General features: G+C 49.6%; 2 protein-coding genes across 3 annotated transcripts; both read left to right on the top strand.

Annotated features, from left to right (window-relative positions):
• Positions 1–219: 219 nt before the first annotated feature.
• Positions 220–10,567, top strand: CNKSR1 (connector enhancer of kinase suppressor of Ras 1). 2 transcript variants are annotated; one of them, XM_080920815.1, is made up of 22 exons: positions 246–282; positions 363–442; positions 2,791–2,948; positions 3,057–3,238; positions 3,822–3,906; positions 4,305–4,346; positions 4,423–4,527; positions 5,109–5,168; positions 5,275–5,337; positions 5,678–5,779; positions 6,090–6,151; positions 6,227–6,285; positions 6,426–6,532; positions 6,620–6,650; positions 7,050–7,222; positions 8,117–8,190; positions 8,352–8,423; positions 8,943–9,016; positions 9,135–9,196; positions 9,284–9,368; positions 9,453–9,634; positions 9,969–10,567. In XM_080920815.1, the coding sequence occupies exons 2-22, from the start codon at positions 391–393 to the stop codon at positions 10,236–10,238; spliced, it is 2,100 nt and encodes a 699-aa protein (XP_080776941.1). In that variant the 5' UTR covers positions 246–282; positions 363–390; the 3' UTR covers positions 10,239–10,567. The 2 variants fall into 2 exon arrangements, with proteins under 2 accessions (XP_080776940.1, XP_080776941.1); XM_080920814.1 differs by having other exon boundaries at positions 220–442.
• Positions 10,568–11,253: 686 nt separating this feature from the next.
• Positions 11,254–25,613, top strand: CATSPER4 (cation channel sperm associated 4; the record flags this gene model as incomplete). Its single annotated transcript, XM_080921254.1, has 11 exons — positions 11,254–11,319; positions 11,411–11,482; positions 11,880–12,023; positions 15,908–16,009; positions 19,930–20,027; positions 20,209–20,329; positions 20,520–20,653; positions 22,351–22,528; positions 23,833–24,044; positions 24,318–24,483; positions 25,331–25,613. 11 exons carry the CDS (start codon positions 11,254–11,256, stop codon positions 25,379–25,381), a joined length of 1,344 nt encoding a protein of 447 aa, XP_080777380.1. The 3' UTR covers positions 25,382–25,613.
• Between the last annotated feature and the right edge of the window lie 636 nt (positions 25,614–26,249).

The following is a 26,249-nucleotide window of genomic DNA, read 5'->3' as shown; positions in this document are numbered from 1 at the left end:
ATATTTGAGACAAGTCTTGATACACAGCCCTGGCTAGCCTGGAACTCACTATGTAGACCAGGCTAACGTCAAACTTCCAGGGATCCTCCTTGGTGAGGCCAGTTTTGAATGGAATCCCCTGCCAGTTCCGGACTGCCTGAGTCACACCCCTTGGCGCCAGCCCAGGAGTCCAGCAGCTTAGCTGCCAAAGTCCTAGGATGCCAGAGGGGCTGGGCAGGAGGAAGACAGGCGGCGGACCAATGGCAGTACCAGTGCCTCACCTAGATGGCCACGTGGGCCCAGGTATGCAGCGGCCCCGCCCTGCCTACCCTAGCCCAGCCCCGCGGGCTCCGGGCTCCGACTGGGAGCGGAAATTCCTGCAGGGGCTGGACGCTGCGGGCGGAGCTGAGCATGGAACCTGTGGAGGCCTGGACCCCTGGGAAGGTGGCAGCTTGGCTGAGAGGTTGGTGAACCGGGAGAGGCAGGGGCGAGGTGGGCTCAAGGGGTCTAATTCGGGTGTCGCTTGGACCACAAAGTAGGGAGGGAAAGGGAGAAAGAACCTGCGGAGTCTATTAGTCAACAGGTATTTATAGAGCGTCTGCCTACCAGAGCTCCCTGTACAGGCACAGTGGGGGCAGGAATAGGCCAGGCGACACTAAAGGGCCCGAGATGCATGAAGGGGGTCTTTCCTTGACTTTTGTGTGTTCTAGCGCCAGGGTGGCGGCAGGCAGGTGCGGTAATAAGTAAGCAAAACAGGGAGGCTCTAGTGGCTGGCCCACGCCCCCTTTATCTCCGTCTTCTTCTCTGTGCCCCAGGGCCCCGAGTGCTATTATTAAGCCCATTTTTCAGAAATAGAAATATACACAGAGCCAGGAAGTGATTTGTTTAGTCTTGGAACAGGGCCTGTCCTGGTGTCATTTTCTCAGCCTGAGGTTGGCAGTAAGAGAAACAGAAACCCTAGTCATACTGAAGAGGTGACACAGCTCCACCCTGGGGCTTCCGTCGGGGAGTGAGGATCACTCCCCAGGTGACCAAGAGTCACAAACTCAGTCAGACTCAGGAAAATGGGGGCATTCTGTGGCTGAGGCAGGGAGTGTGGATGCTCCCAGAGGGGGCAGCCAGAGCCTGCTTGGAGGTCTTTCAGTGTGAGCAGCCCAGTAGAGCTCAAACTACCATACCAGGCCAGCACTACCATTCCCCGGAAGGTGACCACAGGTCTCCTTTTCTCTATTCATGAATGGTGGTGTGACTCGCATGAGTCATGTCTTCTGGGAGGGAGGATGGCCAGACCCGCACATTCATCATGGGAAAGAAATGGTTTGCACTCTGAATGGCACAGGAGAAATCGGGGAGGACATCCTTCCTCCATGACAGTCTGGCCTGGGATGGAGGCTTCGCACCAAAGCATGAGCTGCTACATCTCCCTCCATCCATTTTCCCAGTTCTGTATCAGGGATGATGATGGGTGGTCCCTACCTTCCAGAAATGTGAAGAGCAAAGGTGCCAGATAGGTAAAGTTGTTGCTGGTTTTTTTTTTTTTGTTTGTTTGTTTGTTTATTTTGTTTTGTTTTGTTTTTTTGAGACAGTTTCTATGTGTAGCCCTGGTTGTGAACTCGGGGATCTTCCTGTCTTCTTGTTCCAACTGCTGCACCAAAGGCATGCAGCTCCACACCCAACTATGGGTAAAGTTCTCCAAACACTGCCTCCCACAAAGTCAGGTCACGGTAGACTGCCGGGCAGCAATGTGAATGGTTGCTGCTGTCTGACTATGGCCTGAGTGGGCCCACAGTAATCATCCAAAATACATGGTCAGAAGCAGGTACTTCTATTGTTCCCATTTTATTTGTTTTTACATTTCATTTACTGTGTGTGTGTGTGTTTTACCTGCACATATGTATGTGTACCTGAGAGTGCTTTTTGGGTAGTTGTAAGTTACCCTGTGGGTGCTGGGAACTGAACCCGGGTCCTCTGTAAGAACAGTAGGTGCTCTGAACCACAGAGCCATCTCTCCAGTCCTACTCCTGTTGCATGTGAAGACATTTAGGCACAGAACTATTCAATATCTTAAGTATTAGTCCCCACTCAGGTCTCCCTCACCCCACATGCTTGGGATATAGAGACTGGAAAAAAAGCTTAGGTTCCTGCCAAGAATATGAGTACACTGTCACTGCCTTCAAACACACTGGAAGAGGTCACAGATCCCATTACAGATGGTTGTGAACCACCACGTGGTTGCTGGGAGTTGAACTTAGGACCTCTGGAAGAGCAGTCAGTGCTCTTAACCACTGAGCCATCTCTCCAGCCCTGTATGTATTGCTCTTAACCACAGAAGCATCTTGCTAGCTTCTTTTGTTGTTTTTTTTTTTAAGATTTAATTTAGCATGTATCAGTGTTTTGCCCGTATATATGTCTGTATGAAGGTGTCAGATCCTCTGGAACTGGAGTTGCAGATAGTTGTGAGCTACCATGTGGCTGCTGGGAATTGAACTTGGGTCCTTGGGAAGAGCCTCCAGTGCTCTTAACCACCGAGCCGTCCCTCCAGCCCGTTTGTTGTGTTTCATGGTAACTATATCTCAAGACATTTGAGAATGGATTCAGTAGGCGGCAATGGCAGTAGGTTGAACACACCTGCTAGAGTTAGACGTGCTGTATATGGTTTTCAACTCAGTAGCATCAGCTGTGAGAAGAGCAGAACCCAGCCAGGGCCTCAGAGTTGTCATTAGGAACAGGAAGGAGGGAAGGGCTCTGACTTAATAGAATCTCAGAATGGCAATGACACCTGTTTTCCCACGCTGACCTGTTTTGCTCCAGGTCTTGATGACGTCCTACAGGACTATCCCTTCGAGGACTGGCAGCTGCCTGGGAAGTACCTGCTGCAGCTCTGTCCCCAAAGCCTCGAGGCTCTGACTGTGAGGCCCTTGGGCCACCAGGAACTCATTCTAGATGGCGTGGAACAGCTCCGGGCCCTGGTGAGTGAGCACTTCCCATACTGACTGTAGCATCCCCCAGCTTAGGGGTTTGCCCCTGTGGGCTGGCTGCTGGGGCAGATGCAGTAATATTGCCCCTTTTTGATGCAGGGCTCTAAACTCCAGACAGAGAACCTGCAGAGCCTGGCTCAGGGGCTGCTGGAAAGGACACGAGCCTTCCAGAGCTTGGTCCAAGGCCGTCTGGGAGACTGTGCTGAGACACCTGCTGATGTCCTCAGTGCTGCTGTAGAGCTGATACGGGAGGCTCATGCCCTCCTCTCTTGGCTCAACAGGTACTAGGGATGGGTGACTAGTGACTGACTGCTCTTGTCCTTGGTAGCCTCTAGGGTCTGCTCAGCTGTTGATCTGTCAGAGCAGATCTGTGCTGGGCCGCTGGACCACCTTGCTTCCCATCCCACTCAAGAACTTGTCATCGTAATGGTTTTATCAACAGTGGAGTTTTTATTTGCTTGTTTGATGCGTGTGTGCGTGTGTGTTTTCGTCTTCCACCATGGCATCCCAGGCACTGATCTCAGGGACTCAGGTCATCAGCTTTAGAGGGACACATCTTTACGAATGAACAATCTCCCTGGTTCCTCAACAAATGGGGAACAATTGTCCTATGTGTCCTACCTCACATATCACCTCCTCGGGGATGACTTCCGTGTGTAACACTGTTATAGTGCATTTGTAATACTCAGAATAGTAATAATGTAGCTTTCTATTTAATAGCTGTCTCCCTGGTGCCTACAGCAGGGTCTGGTACATACAGGACAAATAAGTCCTGTGCTGTGCAGATCCCGCCAAAGGCAGGAATTATCTCCAATTCTCAGGTGACAGTCGTGTCCAACATCTTAATTGTCCTTCCCCTGCCAGGTACCTCTTTTCACAGTTAAATGACTTCTCTGCCTGTCAGGAGATTGGCGTACTGTGTGCTGAGCTGGGCCAAGTCTTGCAGGAGGTATGGGGACAGGGGACAGGCTGGTCTAGGCTGCAGAGCTTTTTATAACCTGTGAATCAGACCAAGACTGGGTGTGAAAGCTGAGGGGGTGTGGGGGCAGTGAGCAAGAAGAGAAGAAGCCTGTCTATGGATGTGGGGTAACAGGCCTCGGGGGAGAAGCCCAGGTAACATTTGGGAAGGGTGGTACGTTAGGACGTGTGTAGTGATTGTTGAGTCAGGTGTCCGGAATGAAACCTTGGAGTTGAAACTCTGAGACCATTATGGTTCTGACAAGGAGACCAGAGAAGAGAAAGCAAGGGAGGGACACCAGAGGACCTTCTTAGCTCTACCTGTGTCCTCAAGAGAAGGTGCCCCCCACTCCTTTCTAAACAGGGGGGCCCTATGCTCTCTGCTTTCAGGACTGCCCAGAGGCTGAGAAAGAAAGCAACATCCTGAGGATTGTGAGTGTCCTGAGGGGGTGGGGAGGTGTAGGGTACAGAATCAGATGCAGCTAGACAACCTGCAGTCCTTCCTTAGTGCGCCCATGTGGCTGGGATCTGTCACAACATCCTGAGCTGCAGCCCAGAGGAGCTTCTGGAACAGCGGGCCGTATTGGAGGCAGTGCAGCTAGATGACCCTTCCGTGAGTTCTGACACCCCACCTCATCCTGCAGACCCCTGGCAGCCTTGTTCGAGCCCCGGAACATGCTCCAGAAGCCCCAGCATCTTGTATTGATATGTCTTCTGTGTACAGGTGTTTTGATGGAGACCCTGAGGATTTACTTGGGTTCTCACCATTCCTAGCTACCTTTCCCAAGCCAGAGGGCCTATTTTGTGTAGCCCAGACATCACATTTCAGCCCTGTCAGGGTTCTGCAGGGATTAATAGAGATGAGAGAGGATGTTTACACTTGAAACAACCAGTTAAGAACATCAGAATTGCTCCCCCTTACCCCCAACCCCATGCCACCCCCTGTTCTCCATTCAAGAAACTTCTGAGACTCTGTTACCTCGGAAATCAGTGACACAAGCTTTCCTGTGGCCTCATTGGTGGTATGGGGTGGGGGCAACAGGCCCAAAGTTACACAGCAGTTAGGACAATGATGTCATGGGACCCTGTTTCCATTCTGCTCACTTTAGAGTCCCGGGGTTCACTGTGGGGTCCTGCCCACTGCCTTTGCTGAACTCAGGCTTTACCTGACTTGCCCTCTCTCTCCCTCTCCAGAGTCTAGAAATTCACACCACTGGCAACTGCCTGCACTTTGTGTCCCGAGTAGGCGTCCAGGTACGAGCCCCAGCCACTCCCACACCCCAGTCCATCCTGGAGGTCTCCTCATCTACTAGCCGTGGCAGCTTCAGGCCCCAGGAAAGCCTCATTGTCTTCATACCAGGCTGCCCCCGGCTCCCAGATCCTGCCAGGAGATGAGATTGTCCAGATCAATGAGCAGGTGGTGGTGAGTATTGGGGAAAGGGCAAGGCTGGAAGTAAGGGGCACCAAGGAGGGTCATTGGCGGAGCAGGGAAGTCAGCCGAGGGTTTTGTTCCTTATGATGATCAGAGCTGTGGGAGCTGCCTTGCATGACATGAGCCAACACAGGAAGGTCTCATGGTGACTGCTGACGGGCTCTCACTCGTGCTAGCCTGGCCTTTCATGGAGCTCAGTTAAAGGGGTTCTTGAAGGCTCCCTGAAGGTGGTGTGAAGGGAGTGGCACCTGACAGGAGCTCTGAGAGGGAAGGAAGAGGTGTGTGTGGGGTTGTGCTGCAGAACCCCCAGCTCAGTCTCCCTGTTGCCCAGGTGGGCTGGCCTCGGAAGAACATGCTGAGGGAGCTGCTGAAGGAGCCAGCAAGGGCCAGCCTTGTGCTGAAGAAGATTCCTGTGCCACAGAGCACCTCACAGGTACCTGCTCTACCCTCCACACCTGCTTTCAGACTCCTGTTTTATAAGTGCATTTTTTATATTTATTTATATGAATACACTGTAGCTGTCTGCAGACACACCAGAATATGGCATCAGATCTCATTACAGATGGTTGTGAGCCACCATGTGGTTGCTGGGAATTGAACTCAGGACCTCTTGAAGAGCAGCCAATGCCCTTAACTGTTGAACCATCTCTCCAGCCCCTTTCCCCTCCTCCTCTCTCCCATCCCAGTGTGCTTTCAGACTCCTATGGTCACCTCTGTCACTTTGTTTCTGGTTGCTTCCCCAGACGCCCCTGGACTCCCCTCACCTGCTAAGCCAATCATTGCCCCTGAACCCACCGTCTCCCAGGTAACAAGCTCTACCTTAGGGTGTGTCTTGAAGCAGGGACCACAGGCTCATCTTATGTCCCCTTGCTCTCCACAGGGTTCCATCTGAAGGTCCTTTTGCAGATGGAAATCCTGGGCCCAGCTCTGCCTGGACAGGTAGCTTCACAGCCCCAGCAGGTGGCTCTGGGCTTGCCACCTGAGTGCCCAAAGGACTCTCTGTACTGACTGACACTCCTGCCCTCAGGCCCGGGCCTGTGCTCATGGATTTTTCCCTCTCCCTCCTCCTTTCCTGACAGACTCTACCTCCCTTGACACTCAGTCCATGCCCACTCCCCCGGGACCACCAGGCACACTTCTAGAAGAAACAGCAGAACCTCTGGAGTCTTCGGGACACTTTGACAAGGTAAACTCAAGGACTCAGCAGGGAGGGGTACGAGCCCTGGATCTAGATCCTTCTTATCCTTCTCTGATCTCTTCATGGTCTTTTCAGAGTCCCATCCTTGGTCGGAAGAAATCAAAAGGTATGAGAGGCCCTGACTGAGTGGGGTCTTAGACATGGCCCCTCACTGCACACGTGTGCTTCCTACACAACAGCCTTTCCTGGAAACATGGACCCCTGCTTCTAGCCTGGGCCTCTTGCTAACTCTGAGACAGAAAGCACCCTCTGATTGTCAATTTTCTCATCGTGTATGTGTGTGTGTGTGTGTGTGTGTGTGTGTGTTTACACTTAGCTCTGCCCTCTACCACCAGCTATATGCCCAGCTTCTCTAGTCAAATTCACTCTACCTGAGGACATCAGTAACATCATTATAAACCCAAAGTATGACCTCCGTCCTACGGTGGAGTCCCACGGGAGCAGGTAGACTTGGGGAAGGATGCTTGTCAGCCCCTCACCAACAGGGTCTGCTGTGTTGGGGCAGGTATAGCCATGAGGCTGAGCCGCCGGCGGGTGTCCTGCCGAGAGCTGGGTCTGCCAGACTGTGATGGATGGTTACTACTTCGTAAGGTACCCGGTGGCTTTATGAGCCCACGATGGCGCCGCTGTTGGTTCGTGCTCAAGGGACACACCCTATACTGGTACCACCAACCCCAGGTGAGACCCCATACACACTTGTGTAGGTAACAAGGGAACACGAGGGGCCACCTTTCTTACCTTCCACACAGGGGAGCCCCATACTTTCGAAGACTCCAATATTCTTGTTTGTAAAGTTGGGGGTGGCTCTTGGTAGAGAAATGAGTTTATACATGTATCAAAGAATGTTCTAGGGGGACTGGAAAAGCAGCTCAGCAGTTAAAAAGTACTTGTAACTCTTGCAGAGGTCTTGTTTGGTTCCCAGCACCCACATGGTAGCTTACAAGTATAACACAAGTGAACACTCATGTGGTGCACAGGCATGCATCAGTCTGGGCTACATAGCAAATTTCAGGCTAGCCTAGACTACAGAGTGAGACTCAAGTTTCAGAAAACAGAGGCCGGTGAGGTGGCTTAGTGGGTCCAGGGGCCTGACTTACGTATGATACGCACAAGCCACATGGTCTGACAAGCTGTCCTCTGATCCCCATGTGTTCTGTAGCATGCATGGGAAGGTGCCCACCCCCAATAAATAAATGTAAAACATTTTTTTAAGTGTAGAGAAAGTCACTTTTATATGCTCCCTACTTCTTTCTCTTCCAATATTTTACCGGATAACATATAAAAGTTTCTTTGGAAAGGGGAGTTTAGATGTTTGTCAGATGAAAGGGAAAAAGGGAAATGAGGAAGGGAAAAGGCTAAAGGCAAAGCAGCTAAAGGGTGTGCCTGAGCAGGCTTCTCCCTTTTGGCTGTTTTTTCCCCCTGGGATACCTTTGCTCCTCTTCCCTGCTCAGAGGTGCCTCTTGACCACGCCTTTAACCCTGAGCTCCAGGAACCCAGAGGGCTAACTAGGGAGCTGACTGAGTCTCAAGGGCCCATGGTTATGTGCTGACCCTAATGCTGTGGTTCCCCCAGGATGAAAAGGCCGAAGGGCTTATCAATATCTCCAACTACAGCCTGGAGAGTGGGCAGGACCAGAAGAAGAAATAGTTAAGTCTCAGCATGAGATGGGGTTGGGAGAAAAGGGGAGAGGAAGGGTGGAGGGGGCTGGGACATGGGGCAAGTGGCTGGGATCCTTGATCCAGCCTCTTTCTGGATTCTGGACGGACACGCCCAGAGAAGGCTGTGACTTCCTTCTGCTTCCTGACAGTGTGTTCCAGCTGACCCATGATGTGTACAAGCCCTTCATCTTTGCTGCTGAGACCCTGTCCGATCTGAGCATGTGAGTGCCTCTTCCTTGTCTCTACTCCCCCGTAGTCCCCAGCTTACCAGGCCCTTAAGAGATGAGCAGGGGGTGGGGTGGGGGGGAGGCTCGGGACTCAAACCCTAACCCTCAGAAAGCCTCAGTTTCACCATCTGCAAAATGAGCAAAGAAACAATCCTACCTCACTTGCTCCCCAAATGTAAGTTCTGTGGATATGGGACATGGTGGTTCACCCCACTAATGCCAAGCACTTACAAGGCTGCAGCAGGAGGATTGCAAGTATGAGGCCAGCCTGGGCTACATGGTAAGTTTCAGGCCAACCAATATAGTAAGACACCATCTCAAGAAAACAGGAAAGAAAGTGAAAGGTATAACTCAGTGTAGAGCACTTCCTTACACTCGGGCGCCAGGATTAGACAAAAAGCTCAGAAAAAAAAAAAAAAAAAATCAGAAGATGTAGGTGGTAAAGGCTGAAAAGCTCTGGCCTATGTGGGCTGAAGTGAATGGAAACCCCACAACCCACATGTTCCCTTACAGGTGGGTACGGAATCTCATTACCTGCATTTCCAAGTACCGGACTCCAGGCCGGGCCCCCTCTGCCAGAGAGGAAGGTGAGTTGTATCACAGAGTGGGAGGAGAAGCCCAGACACCACAGAGTCCCCGCCTTGCCCCTGGCCCACTCCATGGCTCTTCAAACCCAGTCTGTGGTTGTCCAACCCCCCACGCTAGATTGCTACAGTGAGACCGAGGCAGAAGACCCGGATGAGGAGGCTGGGTCCCGCTCCGCTTCTGTGAGTAGACTTACTTCAGAGTACGAGGTAGAGGCTGGACGGCAGGTTGTGGGGGCTCCGGCTAATCCTCCTTCTGCCTTGACACAGCCCGGCCCAGCTCAAACTTGGAGTGACACATCACCCGTGGCTTCACCCCTGCAGAGTCCAAGGACGTCCCTTGGCTCGTCACCAGGTACTGCCCTGGGAGCAGGGAACTGGGCTGCGGGGCTGTCCTGAGCATATTCACGTGTACTCATCCTGCATCCTGATTCCGCAGACAGCAGTGACAGAGCCTTGGAAGGAATGGTACAGGGGCTGAGGCAAGGGGGGGTGTCCCTCCTTGGCCAGCCACAGCCCCTGACCCATGAACAGTGGCGGAGTTCTTTCATGAGGCGCAACCGTGACCCTCATCTCAATGAGCGTGTGCACCGTGTCCGGGCGCTACAAAGCACACTCAAGGTGAGCTGGGTATTCTGGGTACCAGCTCAGATAAGGCTCTGGGCTTCAGGCCCTGGTGGTGTCTGGTTTCTAGCTCTACTGTGAGCTCTGGATTGTAGACTGAAGTCTACAAGCCCTGGATTTTCTGGGACCCAATCCTGGGCTCCATACTCCATTTGAGGTTCAACTGTGTTCTGAAGCAAGTTCTAGAAGGTTCCATGTATAGAGACTATATATTTACCCAGACTCTTGAACCAGGGTATCCTGGTGGTGGGCACAGGACTTAGAGCTAGTTCTGAGTTCTGTTCCTCCATGAATGACTGTTGATCTCTTCCACCCCTTTCTTTTACCTCAGGCAAAGCTGCAGGAACTGCAGGCCCTGGAGGAAGTCCTGGGTGACCCTGAACTCACAGGAGCAAAGTTCCGCCAGTGGAAAGAACAGAACCATGAACTATACTCGGAGAGCCTGAGGACCTTGGGAGGGATGTGGGACCAAACCACCTCCCCAGACCCAAACTCAGACTCCAGGGGTCATTCCCCACAGCCCCTACCCTCTGGCCCTGAAGAGCCCTCCCAGCTTTTTCCTTTAACCCCAGAGAACAGCTTACAACCTCCTGACCTCTGACCCTAGCTGAGGACTAATTCATTCCTAGTCTCTGACATGTTTAAGACAGGTCCAAGGGGTCTGTGAGAGACTGGAAGGAACATTAGCCCTCAGCTTACCCCCAAACTGGTCCCTCTATCCTGGGCTTCCACACTTTCTGCTCATGTCTCACCTAGAGTGGAAGAAAATGTCCCCTCCTCTCTGTAAGGTTGAAATCCCTCAACCCATCCTCAGATCTGGGATGTACCTGCCTCCCTGGGTCATTAAAAAATGTTTCTCAGACCAGATCTAGATAGGTGTTTATTTTACATGAGAGATGCTTTTCCACTAAATAAAGTTGATTTCTCTGAAGTGAACCCATGTGTCTTTGCTTTAGAATTGGGGAATCTATGCCCTCTTCCACCCCCACTCCACCCTTGCCCCCTCTCACACACACAGGGGTAAAGAAATGTCAGGCTAGAGTGAATGATTTCCCTTATAGGGTAGGTGACAAGCTCTCTCTGTGTAGCCCGTTACCCTGAGTTATCCACGCAGGGCCCCTGGGCCAGGGTACTGTACTCTGTCCTCATGAATCTGGCCTGTCTCTCTCTCCTTAGACCTTGGAGTTCAGGCCTGTTCCTCTGTCTTAGTTCCAGGGAGCAATGTCCACTTAGTAGATAAGGAAACTTCTCTTTCTGAAAGGCCAAGTGGGCATCAGTGGGACATGGAGCTGGAGACAAGAGCATCTCTCTTGTCTTCCTCTTCACTCATCTTCACCTCTAGTACCTGGATCCAGAAAGGGGACCTCTGTTTACTATATTTAGAGGGTATGAGAGGCCAGACCTATTCCCACCAGTCTCTAGCCTCTGACTCCATCCCGAAGCCCTTGGCTGAATACTTACTTGGTTCTTTCTGTGAGGTACCTTGTGGAAGCTTGGAATGTCTGGATGGAACACAGAAGGCTGTACGCAACAGCTGTCTCTGTGATCTCATCACAAGGGGGAGAGAGACTGCTCACAGCCAAGAGGCAGTCTCTGAAGAGAAGGGGACAGCAAAGATGTCTGAAAAACAAACGTGGTGGCATCGGGCAGAGACCGTCGATGTCCCACATGGGGGCCCTAAGGTAGGGAACCTCTGCCTGGCACTGCCACCAAGTTGGCATCCTAGGTTAGGTGGGGGCAGTGGCCACACTGAAGGTCTGTTCCTTCCTTCAGAAAAAAGCCTATGAGCTCATGGGTCGGCACGAGGAGCAAGTGTTAATCAACCGCAGGGATGTCGTGGAGAAGGTAAGGAGAAGAGGAAGATAGGGACAGGCAGGGCTGCAATCCGAGGTGACTGTCACCCCATAGGTCCCTTCTCCAGCTTTCTGCCCTTTAAATTCCCTCCCTGAGAACCTTCCTTGGGAGATAATGCCCCTTGGGGTGATTCTTCACCAAGATCCCTATAATGTGATAGGACCTCATCAGCAGAAACCCCCAAGCTCCCAAAGGTCCCCAGTAGTGACCCTCTTTTTGATGACCATATAGGTTATGACTACTATACAGAACTCAGACAACATCACCCTCTAGGGCAGACCCCTAAGTACACCCGTTCACCAGGAAGGGGCAGAGGAGTTAAACAGTCCTGGCAGAGGCCACCTGTGGTGATACCTGCCTGAAGGAAAGGCCTTCCATCTCCTTCCAGGATGCCTGGGATGTGCAGGAATTCATCACTCAAATGTATATCAAGCAGTTGCTTCGCCATCCGGCCTTCCAGCTGCTGCTGGCCTCTCTGCTGGTGACCAATGCCATTACCATTGCCCTCCGAACCAACTCTTATCTCGGTCAGGTGAGATGCTAGCCTGATCTCTACCCCCACTGGCTCTGACCTGGGACAAGATGCCTTCCAAGGCCTGTGGCTCTTGGTCTGTGTCTGATGGTTGAATTGGTTATTCTTCAAAATTCGGGTCCCCACCCAGACCTGGTGTAGCAAACCTATGATTCCAGTGCTAGAGAGGTGGAGACAGGAGGCAGGAGGAGGCAGGAGGAGGCAGGAGGAGGCAGGAGGAGGCAGGAGGAGGCAGGAGGAGGCAGGAGGAGGCAGGAGAAGGCAGGAGGCAGATCTCTTGTCTGGTCAGCAGGTTACATGCTAGGTTAGTGAGATTATGTTAAAGTAAATAAAATATGTCATTGTCAGCCTTGCATGGATGGATCTGTAAGTTGAGAAAGACTCCTTGGGCTGAAGATATGGCTTGGGCTAAGCCAGCTCTCTGCTGCTCTTCCAGAGAACCCAGTATGGATCCCCAGAATTGAAATAGAAGTTGGAGGCCATGGTTCAGTATATGTCTGTACTCCCAGCTCTCCCGTGGAGACATGGGAAGTGGGGACAGAGAATTCCTCAGAAACTCAGGCTGGCTAGGCTGGAGTAGTCACCAGGGTGGCAAAGAGCAAGACAAGACCCTGCCTCAAAGTGGGCAGGGACCAGTTCTTACTTCTCACAGTGTTTTCTTATTGCCACATACACACTGAGGAAGGTTTGCATCCACATCCACACACACACACACACACACACACACACACAGGTGTGTACACACATGTAGTCACATACACATAGGCACATACAGACACACACAGGCACATACACATAGACACACACAGGGACACACACACAGGCACACATATACACAGGAACACATAGGCACACATACAAACAGGCACACACAGAGAGACACACACAGATACACAGAGAGGAAGAGGAGGAGAAGGAAAAGGAACATGAGAGAATTCATCATGTGTATGTCCAACTTGAGAGCCCAGTCTTGCTTCAAACTTTCCATGTCTCCCAGGCTGCCCTCAAGCTCAAAACTACTTTAGCTTTGTCAGTGCCGACATTATACCTGTGCACCATGATACTTGATAGATTTCTTGTTTGGTCTTAGATTTTACTTATTTATCTCCTTGGTTTGAGACAGGATCTTACTATGTGGCCCAGCCTGGTCTCAAATTTATGACTCCCCTGTCTCAAGCACCTGAGTGCTGGGATTACAGATGTATGCTGCCATGCCTGATGGGTTGGTTGATTGTTTCATTTCTTCTTTAGACAGAGCTCCGTATAGCCCAAGATGCCTTCATATATATGCATATATATACATGTGTGTGCATATATATGTACACATATACATATGTATACGTATAATCTGAGGACAGATTTGAAAGCCTACAGCTTCCTCCTAAGTTCTGGGAATCCAGGTGTGAGTCACCACCTTTCTTATAAATTGTACACATATATGCTGCTTAAATTCAGTATGTCCTAGGTGGTGGTGACAACAGATGAGTTCAGAAAGGTGGCCAGTGGCCAGATCACACATAAGGTCTTTATGTCAAGGGAGATACGTTTGTAGCCAGGAAAAGATATAAGCAGCATTGAAGAGAAGTGAAATTCAGAACTGGATGGAATTGGAATTTTAGAAAATGGACTGCCTGGGACTGGAGAGATGGCCTAAAAGTTAGAGCACTCGCTGCTCCTGGTTTCTGGGACATACCTTAAGGAGCTTACAACTGCCTGTAACGCTAGGCCTCTTTTGGTTTCCAAGGGCATCTGCATGTGTGTGGTGCACATACAAATCACACACTTTCTAAAAGAAAAGAATCTTGTAAGAGGCACAGGTTGCCACAGTGTGGACCATGCAATGAAGAGGGTCAAGAATGAAAGAAGATGAACCAAGATGGGTCAGAGATGTCCAGGGGAAAGATACTGTGACCTGGACCAGGACGATGGTGGTAGGTGAGAAGAGCATCATATCCGTGGCTCTTCTACCTCCCCCTTGTGGTCCGTGGACTGAGGCCAGGCCCTTGTGCATGCTAGGCTAGCATTATACCACCAGACTATAGCTCCAACACCAGGGCTTCTCTGATGAGTCACACTGCTAGTTAAATTTAGTGAGCCATTACCACGTACCACCTTATGTTACCACATAGCCTCATGCTGTGCCACAGCAACACTGTGAGGCTTATGGAGACAGCTCAAGCAGAGCAGATAGATCTAAAAGGCTGGATGCATAGGGCTAGGGATGGACACTTGAGAGCTGCCAGTGTCCGGGTCGGGGTTAAGGTTGAGTGGAGATGACAGTCAGGATGTGAGGGGCTCAAGACAGGTTCCCCAGAAGAGGAGGAATGGGGAATGTGGGAAGCTGACTGAGGAGTGACCAAATAGAGAGCTCAGGAGATTTACAGCCAGGGGAAGCAGCCAGTAGGGCCAGCCTTGGTGAGGAGCAGGCCTAAGAAAGACTACAAGTACTCCCTAGAGTTAGAGCCCTTGGCCTCCCCCAGAACCGGCTATCAGGGAGGAAACCACTCATGTAACTTACCCAGCGTGGACAGTGGAGATCCATGCACAAGTCATTGCTGGGTTATGAAATGAATTCAGACTGCAGATGTCAGCAATCTGATAGGGAAATGGAGCTGGGGAGAGGAGATAAAAGAAGAGGGGTGAGAAGGCAGGGACACCCCCTTCCCTTGTTCTCTCCCTTCCTCCTTCCCCCTCCTTCCTTCCCTCTTTCTCTCCTTCCTCCTCTGTGTGTGTGTGTGTGTGTGTGTGTGTGTGTGTGTGTGTGTGTGTCTACAGACCTCAAAGAACAACTTTCAGGAGGAGTTCGTTCTCTCCTTCCACTGTGGGATCTAAGGTTGCCAATCGTGTTGGCACACACCTCTGACCACTGAGCCATCTTGCCAGTCCCTGAAGATCATTTTTCTAAAACGTAAAAAACAGCTCTTCTTATGGGTCTCAGTTAAAACTGTTGGAACTGGGGCTGAGGATGTTCAGTCGATAAATAAGAAATCCAAGGTCATCCTTGGCTATGTAGTTTTGAGGCCAGCCTGGGATACATGAGATTGTCTCAGATAATATAGTAAGATGGGAAAATAAAATAAAATAAAGCCTGAAACCCTACTGTTGAACTTGTGACTGTGAAGGTCAGTCCCTAGAAGCCTGTAGGCTCAATAACAGGTACTCTGTTGGCTGCTGGGGTTTAGAAGTAGAGGGGGCGGGGTGACTGGTTTGCTGGGGTTTAGAAGTAGAGGGGGCGGGGTGACTGGTTTGCTGGGGTTAACTCTGTGGACTGGAGTTTTTTTTTGTGGGGGTGGGAGGCAGGGGGATAGATCACAGCTATGGCAGACCTTAGCTATCCATCTACCAAATCATTCACCCAGGGTACATGTCCTGGATCTACAATGGGGAGGGTACCTCAGACCTGACCCAGAGAACTTAAGATGCTGGAATCAGTAGGGGTTGTAAGGACCAGACTAGCAGAGAAGTTCTCTGGAATTTGGGGTCTGCTGCTCCAGGGGCCATGCCCTTTTCTTTAAGTCCCAAAGTCTGCTTAGCTCTTTTTACATCTCACTTTCCCAAAGAGCCTGCTCTAGAGGTTAGGGGTGAAGGCTGTGTGCACCTGGGCTCCCAATCCTCCATCTGTGACATGGGACAGAATAGAAAACTACTTTCCAAAACAGTATTCACAGTCACATGACACGCTTTTAGTATTGTGTGGCTTTTGTGCAGCAAGTGTCCCCTAAAGGAAACCATAGAGATATTGAGGAGGAAGAGCAGCCCAGGTTCCCCCTACACACACACACACACACACACACACACACACACACACACACACACACACCTTTTCTCCAGCCTGGCATGAGTCCTGCTCACTAACACCTCATCTCCTTCTGTCTTCCATGTAGAAACACTATGAGTTATTCTCGACTGTAGATGACATTGTGTTGACGATCCTTATCTGCGAGGTTCTGCTCGGCTGGCTTAATGGATTCTGGATTTTCTGGAAGGTGAGCTCCGGGGATTCCTGGCATTGCCCTTGCCTTATTTCTCTATTGCTGTCTACACTACATCGGGCCTTTGTCCTTCAAAGTAAAGGGTTTGTATGGAGAGAGAGTGTATCAGTGAGTGTGTGTGTGTGTGTGTGTGTGTGTCTGTGTGTGTGTGTCAGTGTGTGTGTCTGTGTGTATAAGTTGTTCGTGAAATGCCCCCCTCCACGTGTTCCAACCCCTACTCCTGTCTTCCCAGCTCCCTCTACTCACCCAAACCCAGATTTCTTTATCTGGGAAATGGAGTTGAGGGATTGAGAGTATCTACCTTCATTTACATGGTTCTGGATCAATACTCTGTAAACATCTTCTGTAATGAGGTCATTGGTATTTTAAGCTTTATGGGTTCTAGTCCCCGTTGTAACAATTCACCTCTGTCAGGTAGTGTAGAGCTGTGCCAGCCAGAACATGGGTGAGTGGGAGTGGCTATATTTCAGAAAAGCCCTCCCCCCAGTGTGTTGATAAAGTGTTCATTTGTTTGTTTGAGAGTCTTACTATGTTGCCCAGGCTGACCCCAAACCCCTGAGCTCCAACTAACTAGGACTACTATGGGGATTGGCTCTAGTCCAGTAAGACTTCATTTGCCAAGCACAGTAGTGCACACTTACATTAACAGTAGTTAGGAGGCTGAGGTAGAAGGGTCATGAGTTCAAAGGCCTGCCTGGCCTAAGTAATGGAGGCGCTGTCTCCAGAAGACAGACAAAGCACTTTGTGTGTGAACACTACAGTTTGAGTTTCATGTAAGTTTCATATTTCCCAAGCCAGCCTGCTGATTTCTCCCTCTTGCCTTGTTTTAAAAACCATGAACTGACTCCTTAGGATTTCTTCCAGGCTAGGCCTCTGCTGCCCTGTGTCTCCTTCCGAGCTTCTACTTATCTCTCTGGCAAAGTTAAAGTCTATTCTCTATCTGTCTCAGAAAAATCTGTGGGTCTAGCAGGGTGAACAATTTGTATTCTCAGAAAATAGACCAAGATAGGGGATCCAGCAGGAACTTCATGCTGGGTGGATTTGTAGACCAGCCAGTTTGGCTGGGCTTTTTGTTCTGACTCCTTGTGTTGAGAACAGAGCCAAGGGTCTCACACTTACCAGGTGTCTCATTCACTGTTCTGTTGCGGTGAAGAGACACCATGACCAAGGCTCTTATGAAATAAAGCACTTATTGGGGCTGGCTTACAGTTTCAGAGGGTTGGTTTATTATCATCAGGACAGGAAGCATGGTGGCAGGCAGGCAGACAGGCAGTGTGCTGAAGCAGTGGCTAAGAGCTTTACATCCTGATCCACATGCATGAGGTGGGGTCAGGGCAGGGGGAGGAAGAACGAGGGTGGGGGAGGGAAGGGGAGAGGGAGAGGGAAGGGGAGAGGGAGAGAGACTGAGCCTGTCATGGGCTTTTAAAATGTTAAAGCCTACTTCAAGTGACAAATCTCCAACAAGGCCAAACTACTCTAAGGCCACACCTCCCAGTCCTTCCCAACAGTTCTAATCTCTGGTGACCATAATATAATAAAACATTAGCCTATGGGGGCCATTCTCATTCAAACCACCACCATACTAGGTTTAATCACTCATCTAACAAGTTATACTCTAGCTTTTTTTTTTTTTTTAATCCAAGACAGGGTTTCCCTGTGTAGCCCTGGATGTCTGAGAACTTGCTCTTTAGACAAAGCTGGCCTCAAACTCAGAGATCTGCCTGCCTCTGCTTCTTTTATTTATTTATTTATTTATTTATTTATTTATTTATTTATTTATACACTGTACACTGTAATTATTTTCAGACATGCCAGAAGAGGGCATCAGATCCCATTACAGATGGTTGTGAGCCACCATGAGGTTGCTGGGAATTGAACTCAGGACCTCTGGAAGAGCAGTCAGTACTCTTAACCACTGAGCCATCTCTCTAGACCCTGTCTCTGCTTCTACCTCTCAAGTACTGGGATTAAAAGCATAAGCCACTATGGCCTGTCCTGTGGCCCTCTTTTTACCTTGGAACAAGGACTTATCAAGTTTCCCAGGATGACCCTGAGTTTACACTGTGGTCCAGACAAGCCTTGAACTAGGGAAGACATCCCTGTAGCTTTAATTTTTTTAAATCTACTTTTAATGATGGCTCTTAAACTCTTTAACCTCCCTTCTAGCCCACCACCCACCAGAGGTAGTGGAAAAGAAAAGATGGGGGAAAATGGCCCTGTTTAGAATTGGCTCTTTGGAGCAAACCCCATCTGCGTTGTCAGGAACTTAGCAGTTCAGTTCACAGGAGTCAGCAGCTGGACCCACTCACAGATACTTCATAAATATCAGCAGTCCAGTTTGGTAGAGTTGGGACAGCAGCAGTGGTGCTACGACATAGCAGGAAAAGCCAGGTCTTAGTGTGAGTCAGCAGGAAGGATTTGGACCAGCAGGGACACCAAGAGAGAGCCGTCTCTGTGCCTTTCTCAGCAAAGCAAAGATCAGCAAAGACAGGAGACCAACAAACGTTGCACAGCTAACTCTATAAGCAAGCCTAGCCCAGCCTCCATCACTGTCCCATGGAGGCCTTTTCTACTCCCTCCAAACATCACTGGTCTTGCCTCAGCAGGAAGTAAGTCTGTCTTAGTTGACATTACTCTGCCAATCGGCCTGAGTCTGCTGGAATGGCAAGAAGCTGCAGCCCACCACCAGAAGGTTTTAAGCATCCTTTCATGTGCTTGCTTTAGCAGAACACTGTCTCACCTGTGTCTGCTCCAGTGAAACCCTCCTTCACATGTTTACCCCACAAAACACCATCCAACACCACTGAGTCTCCAAAGAACCTTTACCCAATTCATCGCCCCAACCCCTACCTTAGTTTCCTGAGTGGCTGGGGTGTTACAGGCCTTGATTCCACAGAAGGACAGACCCGTGTCCCCCATATGTGTAGTATGTGGCATAGACCAGAGTTGTCAGGCAGACTTGTATTTATTGGATTGCCTTCCAAATTTAAGGACATCCTCCATTAAAATACCGGGTTTGTTTGTTTGTTTGTTTGTTGTTTTTTGGGAATTTTCTTCAGACACACAGTGGCCAAACTTTATTGAAAAGCATGTGGAGTCCTGGGTCCACTCCAACCCCTCAACCCATTGTCTTCAATCTCTAGATAATCTTCTCATAGTCTCTGTTTATCTGCTCAGCAGCTGGTTTATAATCCTAGGCAAACAGGCATGTATTTTTAGTGCTTCCTTTTCTGACAGTAGCCTTTGGTACACAGCGCTTTGCACTAAGTTGCTGGTATTTACAGGGGTCCTAGAAATCAGTCTCTAATATTAGTGAATGATAGATGTACAACCACTTCTATCAATCTCCCATTGCAGGCCCTGTTAGTTGTTTTCAACTTCTTTTTTTTTTTTTTTAAACTTTGTTTTCAACTTCTATTGATTGATTGATTCATTGATTCATTGACTGATTCATTGATTCATTGATGGTCTCACTGTGTAACACTGCCTGGCCTGGAACTCCCTCTGTAGACCTAGCTGGCCTCGAATTCACAAGCTCCAATTGCTTCTGCCTCCTGAATGCTGCAATTAAAGACATGTAACCACCAGGCAAGTCACTGGCTAAGGGGCTAGCCGTGTGTGTGTGTGTGTGTGTGTGTGTGTGTGTGTGTGTGTGTGTGAGAGAGAGAGAGAGAGAGAGAGAGAGGGTGTCTTCACTGTATCTGAGAATGGCTGCTGGCATAGGTGTAGGACTGTAATTCTGTGTGTTTGCAGCATGTTGGGACAACAATAGGATGACAGCCACAAGATGGCAGCCATTTAGCTTTGCTTTTAGAGGATTGTTGAATCTCTCATCCTTGGGGTGTGGTAGGGCCAACAGGGATGCTCACAGAGGCTGAACTTGATAGACCCTTATGGTCTGCTCCCCTATTCAGGATGGCTGGAATATCCTCAACTTCGCCATTGTTTCTATCTTGTTTATGGGGTTCTTTATAAAACAACTGAACACCATCTCCATCACCTATACTCTCAGGTGAGTTGGGAACCCTGAAGGTGAGAGGGGGGACATCTTGTCTGGCTCCAGGAAGAAGAGAAATCGTTACCACCTGGGGCGCAGCAGCTCTGCCTCTTTGGGAAGTTGGTGGGAGGGAGGCAACAAGGAGGAAGGGGTATGGGAAGGGTCAAGAGGCATCTCTGAGAGGTGCTTCCCACAGGGCGCTTCGGCTGGTACATGTGTGCATGGCGGTGGAACCCCTAGCCAAAATCATCAGGGTCATCCTGCAGTCAATGCCGGACCTGGCCAATGTCATGGCCCTCATCCTCTTCTTTATGCTGGTAAGTGTCTCCTGACCCCAGCCTTCCTTCCCTGGTTAGAGCCTGTAGGACAGTGGGGAGGGATGGGTGCCCCGGGAAGCAAGAGACTTGGGTCTGAATCCTTGGCAGTATTTGCTTGTGTCCCTTTGCATGTCTTGTCAAGCTCCAAGGCCACTGGTGAAATTCAGGTGGGTTCTGGTGTTTCTGACAGGTATTTTCTGTGTTTGGGGTCACGCTTTTTGGTGCATTCGTGCCCGATCATTTCCAAAACATGGGGGTTGCTCTGTACACACTCTTCATCTGCATCACTCAGGATGGATGGTTGGACATCTACAGTGACTTCCAGTGAGTACCACTCACTGGGGCTCTCTGAAGCTTGGTTTCTTCCTGGCTAGGGCAGGGCTGGAGTTCCTGCAAGAGGGAAACAACGAGAGGGGGCTCCTGGGAAATGATGAGAGGAGGCTCCTGAGACTTCCAGGAAACTGGCCTCATAGGAGGCTTTGTGGTACTTGAACTTTATTGCCATAGAAACTTCACACATCCATAGGGCCACCTGACCCTGTTCATGGAGACTTCAACAATTGCAGCATAGCTGTGTGGGTCAACTTCTGGCCAGGAAGCAGGTCTGTGGTTGAGCCTGAGGTTACTAGGTAGCCTCCACCTTGCACCAGAGCACAACGAAACACCTACACTCCTGGGAACTTTGGGTTTAATCCACTCACACTCAGACCTGCTTCCCAAGGTCATTTTCTCGTTCTAGTCTTTGCTTCTTCTCAATCAAGTCCAAGTCCAGGTTCACTGTCCCACTCCCCACTGTGAAGTAGGAGGCAAGTTGGCTTTCTGCAATCAGGATTCATCCATCGTGACTCAGGGAGCAGAGTTCCAAGCATTCAGGGGGCAGAGACAGGCAAATCAGGAGTTAAAGTTAATTGTTGGCTATAATTAACAAGACTTGCTTCAAAAAAAAGGAGAAAAGGGGAAGGGTAGGAGAGACAAGCTGGGGTACAGCTTAGTGTGTAGCTTGGAATCAATCCCCAGAACTAAACAAAGCAAGATTGGTGGTATTCACGTCCATTGTACAGTCTGAGGCCAGCCTGGGCTAACAGGAGTACCAGTCTAAGAAGGTACATTGTGACATTAGACAAATGATTCCACTGTTGGCCTCAAACTCACAGTGATCTTCCTGCCTCGGTCTTTTTAAATGCTGAGTTTACAGATGTGGGCCACCAGCTTTTTTGTTTGTTTGTTTATCTTGTGGTTCTGGTCTTAAGCATGCTAGGAAAGCCCTCCACTACTGAGCTCCAGCTCCCCACTTCTAGCTTTTAAAAGCCGGAAGAATTTATTTATTTGTTTTGTTTTTCAATGGAGTCTAACATAGCCCAGGATAGCCCAGAAATCCGGCTCTTCCTCCTCTCACTTCCCAAATGCTAAGCTTACGGTCATGCGACCCCACTGGCTCATGTTGTGCAGGGGCTTCATGCATACTAGGCAAATGCTCCACCGACCAAGTTTCATTCCCAGGTGTTTTGTTTTGTTTTGTTTTTGAGGCAGAAGCTCAGGTGCCCAGACTAGCTTCAAACTTTTGAACTTTCCTATCTCTACTTCCTGTTATTTCTCAGACCCTCTGTTTAATCACTCACAATTAGATACTACAGGACAGAACTGACTGCCTCAACAGACACTTGACTGTGGCATAAGGATCAGTCTAGAAAGATCTATAGGAGTGTGCTGGCTTCTGTTCTGAGAGCTGGCCCTGCAGTCAGAAAGAGCTGCCACAACCAGCGGGCGTGGGGAAATTTATTTACTTATGTAATTGACTTATTGCATGTGAGTGCTCTCTCTGCATATACACCTACCTGCACACCAGAAGAGGCCATCGGATCCCACTACAGATGGCTGTGAGCCACCATGTGGTTGCTGGGATTTGAACTCAGGACCTCTGGAAGAGCAGCCAGTGCTCTTAACCACTGAGCCCTCTCTCCAGCTCTAATTCTCTGAAGCATAAAGGGCCAGGGAAATGGAGCCCTGACCCCTATTTCCAGGATGGATGAGAGAGAATATGCAATGGAGGTCGGGGGCGCCATCTACTTTGCTGTCTTCATCACCATTGGTGCCTTCATTGGCCTCAACTTGTTCGTCGTCGTGGTGACCACAAATCTGGAACAAATGATGAAGACAGGCGAGGAGGAGGGGCATCTGCACCACATAATGTTTAATGAGGTGAGCTGGGTGTGGTTGTGAACACCTTTAACCCCAGCACTCGGGAATCTAGGCAATTTGGTTGCTGTGAGTTTGAGGCCAGCCTGGTCTCCAAAAGAAGCTCCAGGATATCCAGGGCTGTTTTGGGGAATTCTGTCACAAAACAAGAAACTTTTAGTGAGGCACGTGGAATGGGGAAGACAGGAGGGAGGACAGTGTGCACATGGATGACCTGAGCACATGTGGATGTGCATGTGTTTTGCACACTCGAGTGCAAAGAGAAAGCCAAGCCCAAGACCTGGATTCAAGACCCCACGTTTGTAATGTACACTTTGTGACTAAGGCTCCTGGAGGCCAGCATGCATTCCTAGATGGGCCATAGCTCAAGCTGAGCATGGAGTGGTATTTGGGCATCCCCTCAGATGCATCTGAAGTTCCTCTTTATGACAGGAATGGTAATATACTCGCTTGCCAGCACTCTCAGAAGAATCTCAAAGGATCTGGTGACGGCTCCTAAGTAAGAACCCAACAAGTGCACTGGAGAGGTGGCTTGGTGGTTAAGAGCACTTGCTGCTCTTGCTGAGGTCCCAGGTTCGGGTGCCAGTCACATGGCTACTCACAATTTGTAACTCTAGTTCCAGGAGATCCCTACCCCTTTTCTGGTCTCCACTGGCATTTCATGTACACGGTGCCTTTACTTACATAAACACAGGCAAGACATTCATACACATTAAATAAAAGTAAATAGCTGCTGGGTGTGGTGGAGCACACCTTTGGTCCCTGCAGAGGCAGGTGCATCTCTTAATCTGAGGTCAGCTTGGTCTACAGAGTGAGTTCTAGTCAGGGCTACAGAGAAAGAAAGGAAGAAAGAAAGACAGGAAGGAAGGAAGAGAAAAAGGAAGAAAGAAAAAGAAAATTTGATATGTAAGCTACCCAGTAATCACTTGGCAGAATTTGTCTAAGCTGGAGTGGGCATGGACTTTGGAGAGGATAGAGGGCCACACAACCATCACCTCAGAGTAGGCAGGGTTTTAGCAGTTTCCTGGAGTGAGAATTCCCAGAGGTAAGAGGAACACTTATGTGCTTGAAATTGAGTTACTGCAACAAACTATGGAGGCTAAGTTTGACTGGAGCTAAGAACTAAGTGGGCCTAGTACTAGACCACTTGCCTAGCTTGCTGGATACCCTGGGTTCCATCCCTAGCATGCACAGATTCAAAATGTTATAATACCAAATCAAGTTAAAGAGGCACGTCCTAAGAGATGCGTCTTCCCTGAAGCCCCATGACCCTGAGCTGTCTCTCTCCCTCTATCCACTGTCCCCAGACAGAGGCAGAGGAAGAGGACTGGACCGATGAGCTTCCGCTGGTGCATTGTACAGAGGCACGCAAGGAGACTTCCACTGTCCCCAAGGAACCACTGGTCGGCGGCCCCCTGTGTAACCTCACGGAAAAGACTTGCGATAACTTCTGCTTGGTGCTTGAAGCAATACAGGAGAACTTGATGAAATACAAAGAGATCCGAGAGGAGCTCAACATGTAGGAAGGGTCCTGGGGAGTCTGAGCTAGGCCTGGCCTCAAGCTCATTTGCAAAGTACCATGCCCAGGGTTCCTGCTTCCCAGCTCAGGAGCTGGCATCTGACCTTTGGGTCATTCCTGTCTGCTGGGAGGGGCCGACCTGGTGGCCAGGGTCTCCGTGAGGGATGTTTCAAAGGCCAGTTAGTGGGGAAGGGAAAAAAAAAGTGTGCACAGCAGGGAAGAGATGGAAAGGCTTCAACAACACCAACAAACATGGTATCTCTTATGCCCCAGGATCATAGAGGACCTGCACTCCATCCGTTACAACCAGGAGCAGGAACAGGTGATACTGAACAAACATACTTCCAAAAGCATGAACTTCCAAAGTGAGTCTTCGGTGGACATATTGGGGATGGTTAACAAGCAAGACTTGATCACTGCGCTGGTCAGCAGAGAAAAGGTGCGTGTTCCTTTCCCTATGAAATAGACCCCTGGCACACACACACATGCATACCAATAGCCTACGGGCACATAGCTAAGGTTTCCTTCCTTTTCTTGTACACCTACTAAAATGTCACTCATCTTAGCTGGCACCACCCAATCTGTGTTGTTCCCACCCTCAGCACCTACAAATCCTTTTTTTTTTTTTTTTTGAATTTTTATTTATTTTTATTTGTATACTGTAGCTGTCTTCAGACACACCAGAAGAGGGCATCGAATCTCATTACAGATGGTTGTGAACCACCATGTGGTAGCTGGGAATTGAACTCAGAACCTCTAAAAGAGCAGTCAGTGCTCTTAACCTCTGAGCCATCTCTCCAGCCCATACAAATCTATTCTTGAGTGGCTTCTGCCAACTCAGCTCTTCCTTAGAAACAGATGTTTAGCTCCACATTGGGTAAAAGGCCCTCTGTGTGTGTCTGTGTTTCTGTATGTGTATCTATGTGTTTATATGTCTGTGTGTCTGTGTGTATGTCCATGCGTATATGTCTGTGTGTTTCTGTGTCTCTGTGTCTCTATGTCTATGTTTTTGTGTGTGTATGCCTGTGTGTGTATATGTCTGGGTCTCTGTGTGAGTGTCTGTGTTTATGTCTGTGTGTGTTTCTGTGTCTCTCTCTGTCTGTCTGTGTGTGTCCCCTTCTTTCATGGGACTGAAGTAGAATGGAGTCTTGGGCATGCCTGAGCTCTCCAGTTTAGAGTGGGTACTAATTACCTGGATGGAGCAGCTTTTGAGGCAGGAGGAGAGAGGAGCAGCAGGCTATCCCATTAAGGTAAGCAGAATGACAAAAAAATCTCTTTGTTTGCAGGTGTATGAATCGGCTACAACCATGGTTAGCATGCACAAGTTCAACTTCTGAGAAGGCAGTATGGGAACAGAAGGGCCTGCACCCACAGGGCCAGCTGCTGCATCCAGACTGGAGCCCATTCCTCTCCCTTCCACCCGGGCAGCAGAGGCCATGGGGCTGGAAAGGGCAGCATCTGCAGGGGGGATATGCCTGGGAGCCTCAAGTCCAGAGGAGTCAGGATTCTGGATGAGAGTCGAAGTACAGAAAGATGTAGCCAGGCTTTGGCCTAAAGATGAACATCCCTGACCTCTGCTTCAGCCAGAGCTGGATGAGGCCTGTGTGGGGCCCAAGCACCATAGAGAAGAGCCAGGCCAGTGAGACCATGTGCACCGAAAATAAACTTTTGCATTGTAAGCATTGTGTCTGACTACTAGTCCTCTACTTGTTCCACATCCCTGTCTTTGGTGAAAAGAAAAGATAGTTCTTGTATCCTAAAAGCCTGCTTGCTTGGGACACAGTGGTTCGTACCTTATTCCCAGCAGTTAGGAAAGAGGGGCAAGAGAATCAAGAATTCAAGGATATTCTCAGCTACATGTAATTAAAGGCCAGCCTAGGTTACATGAGACACTATCTCTAACAAAACAGAACATACAAACTTCAGGTCTATGCTGAATGTGGTGTGAATGTGGTGACAACCATATAATCCCAGCCCCTGAGAGACCAGGATAGGAATACTGAAGAGGGTTAGAGGCTAGCCTGGAGTTCTCAGTGAGAACTTGTTTTGAGGTTGGGGTAGAAAAAGTCTGATGACCCTCTTAAGGACTTCTAATCCTATGAAGTTATCCTCCAGGTTATTTTGACTTAATGACCTAAATTAGGGTGAGGGTACTGTTTCTGGCATCATGCTTGGGAGCCCCTGTCTGATGAAGCAGGGCCATGT

This window comes from Micromys minutus (genome assembly GCF_963924665.1).
Source record: "Micromys minutus genome assembly, chromosome: 9".
NCBI classification, from domain to species: Eukaryota; Metazoa; Chordata; class Mammalia; order Rodentia; family Muridae; genus Micromys; species Micromys minutus.
This window is presented reverse-complemented; position numbering and strand designations above follow the sequence as displayed.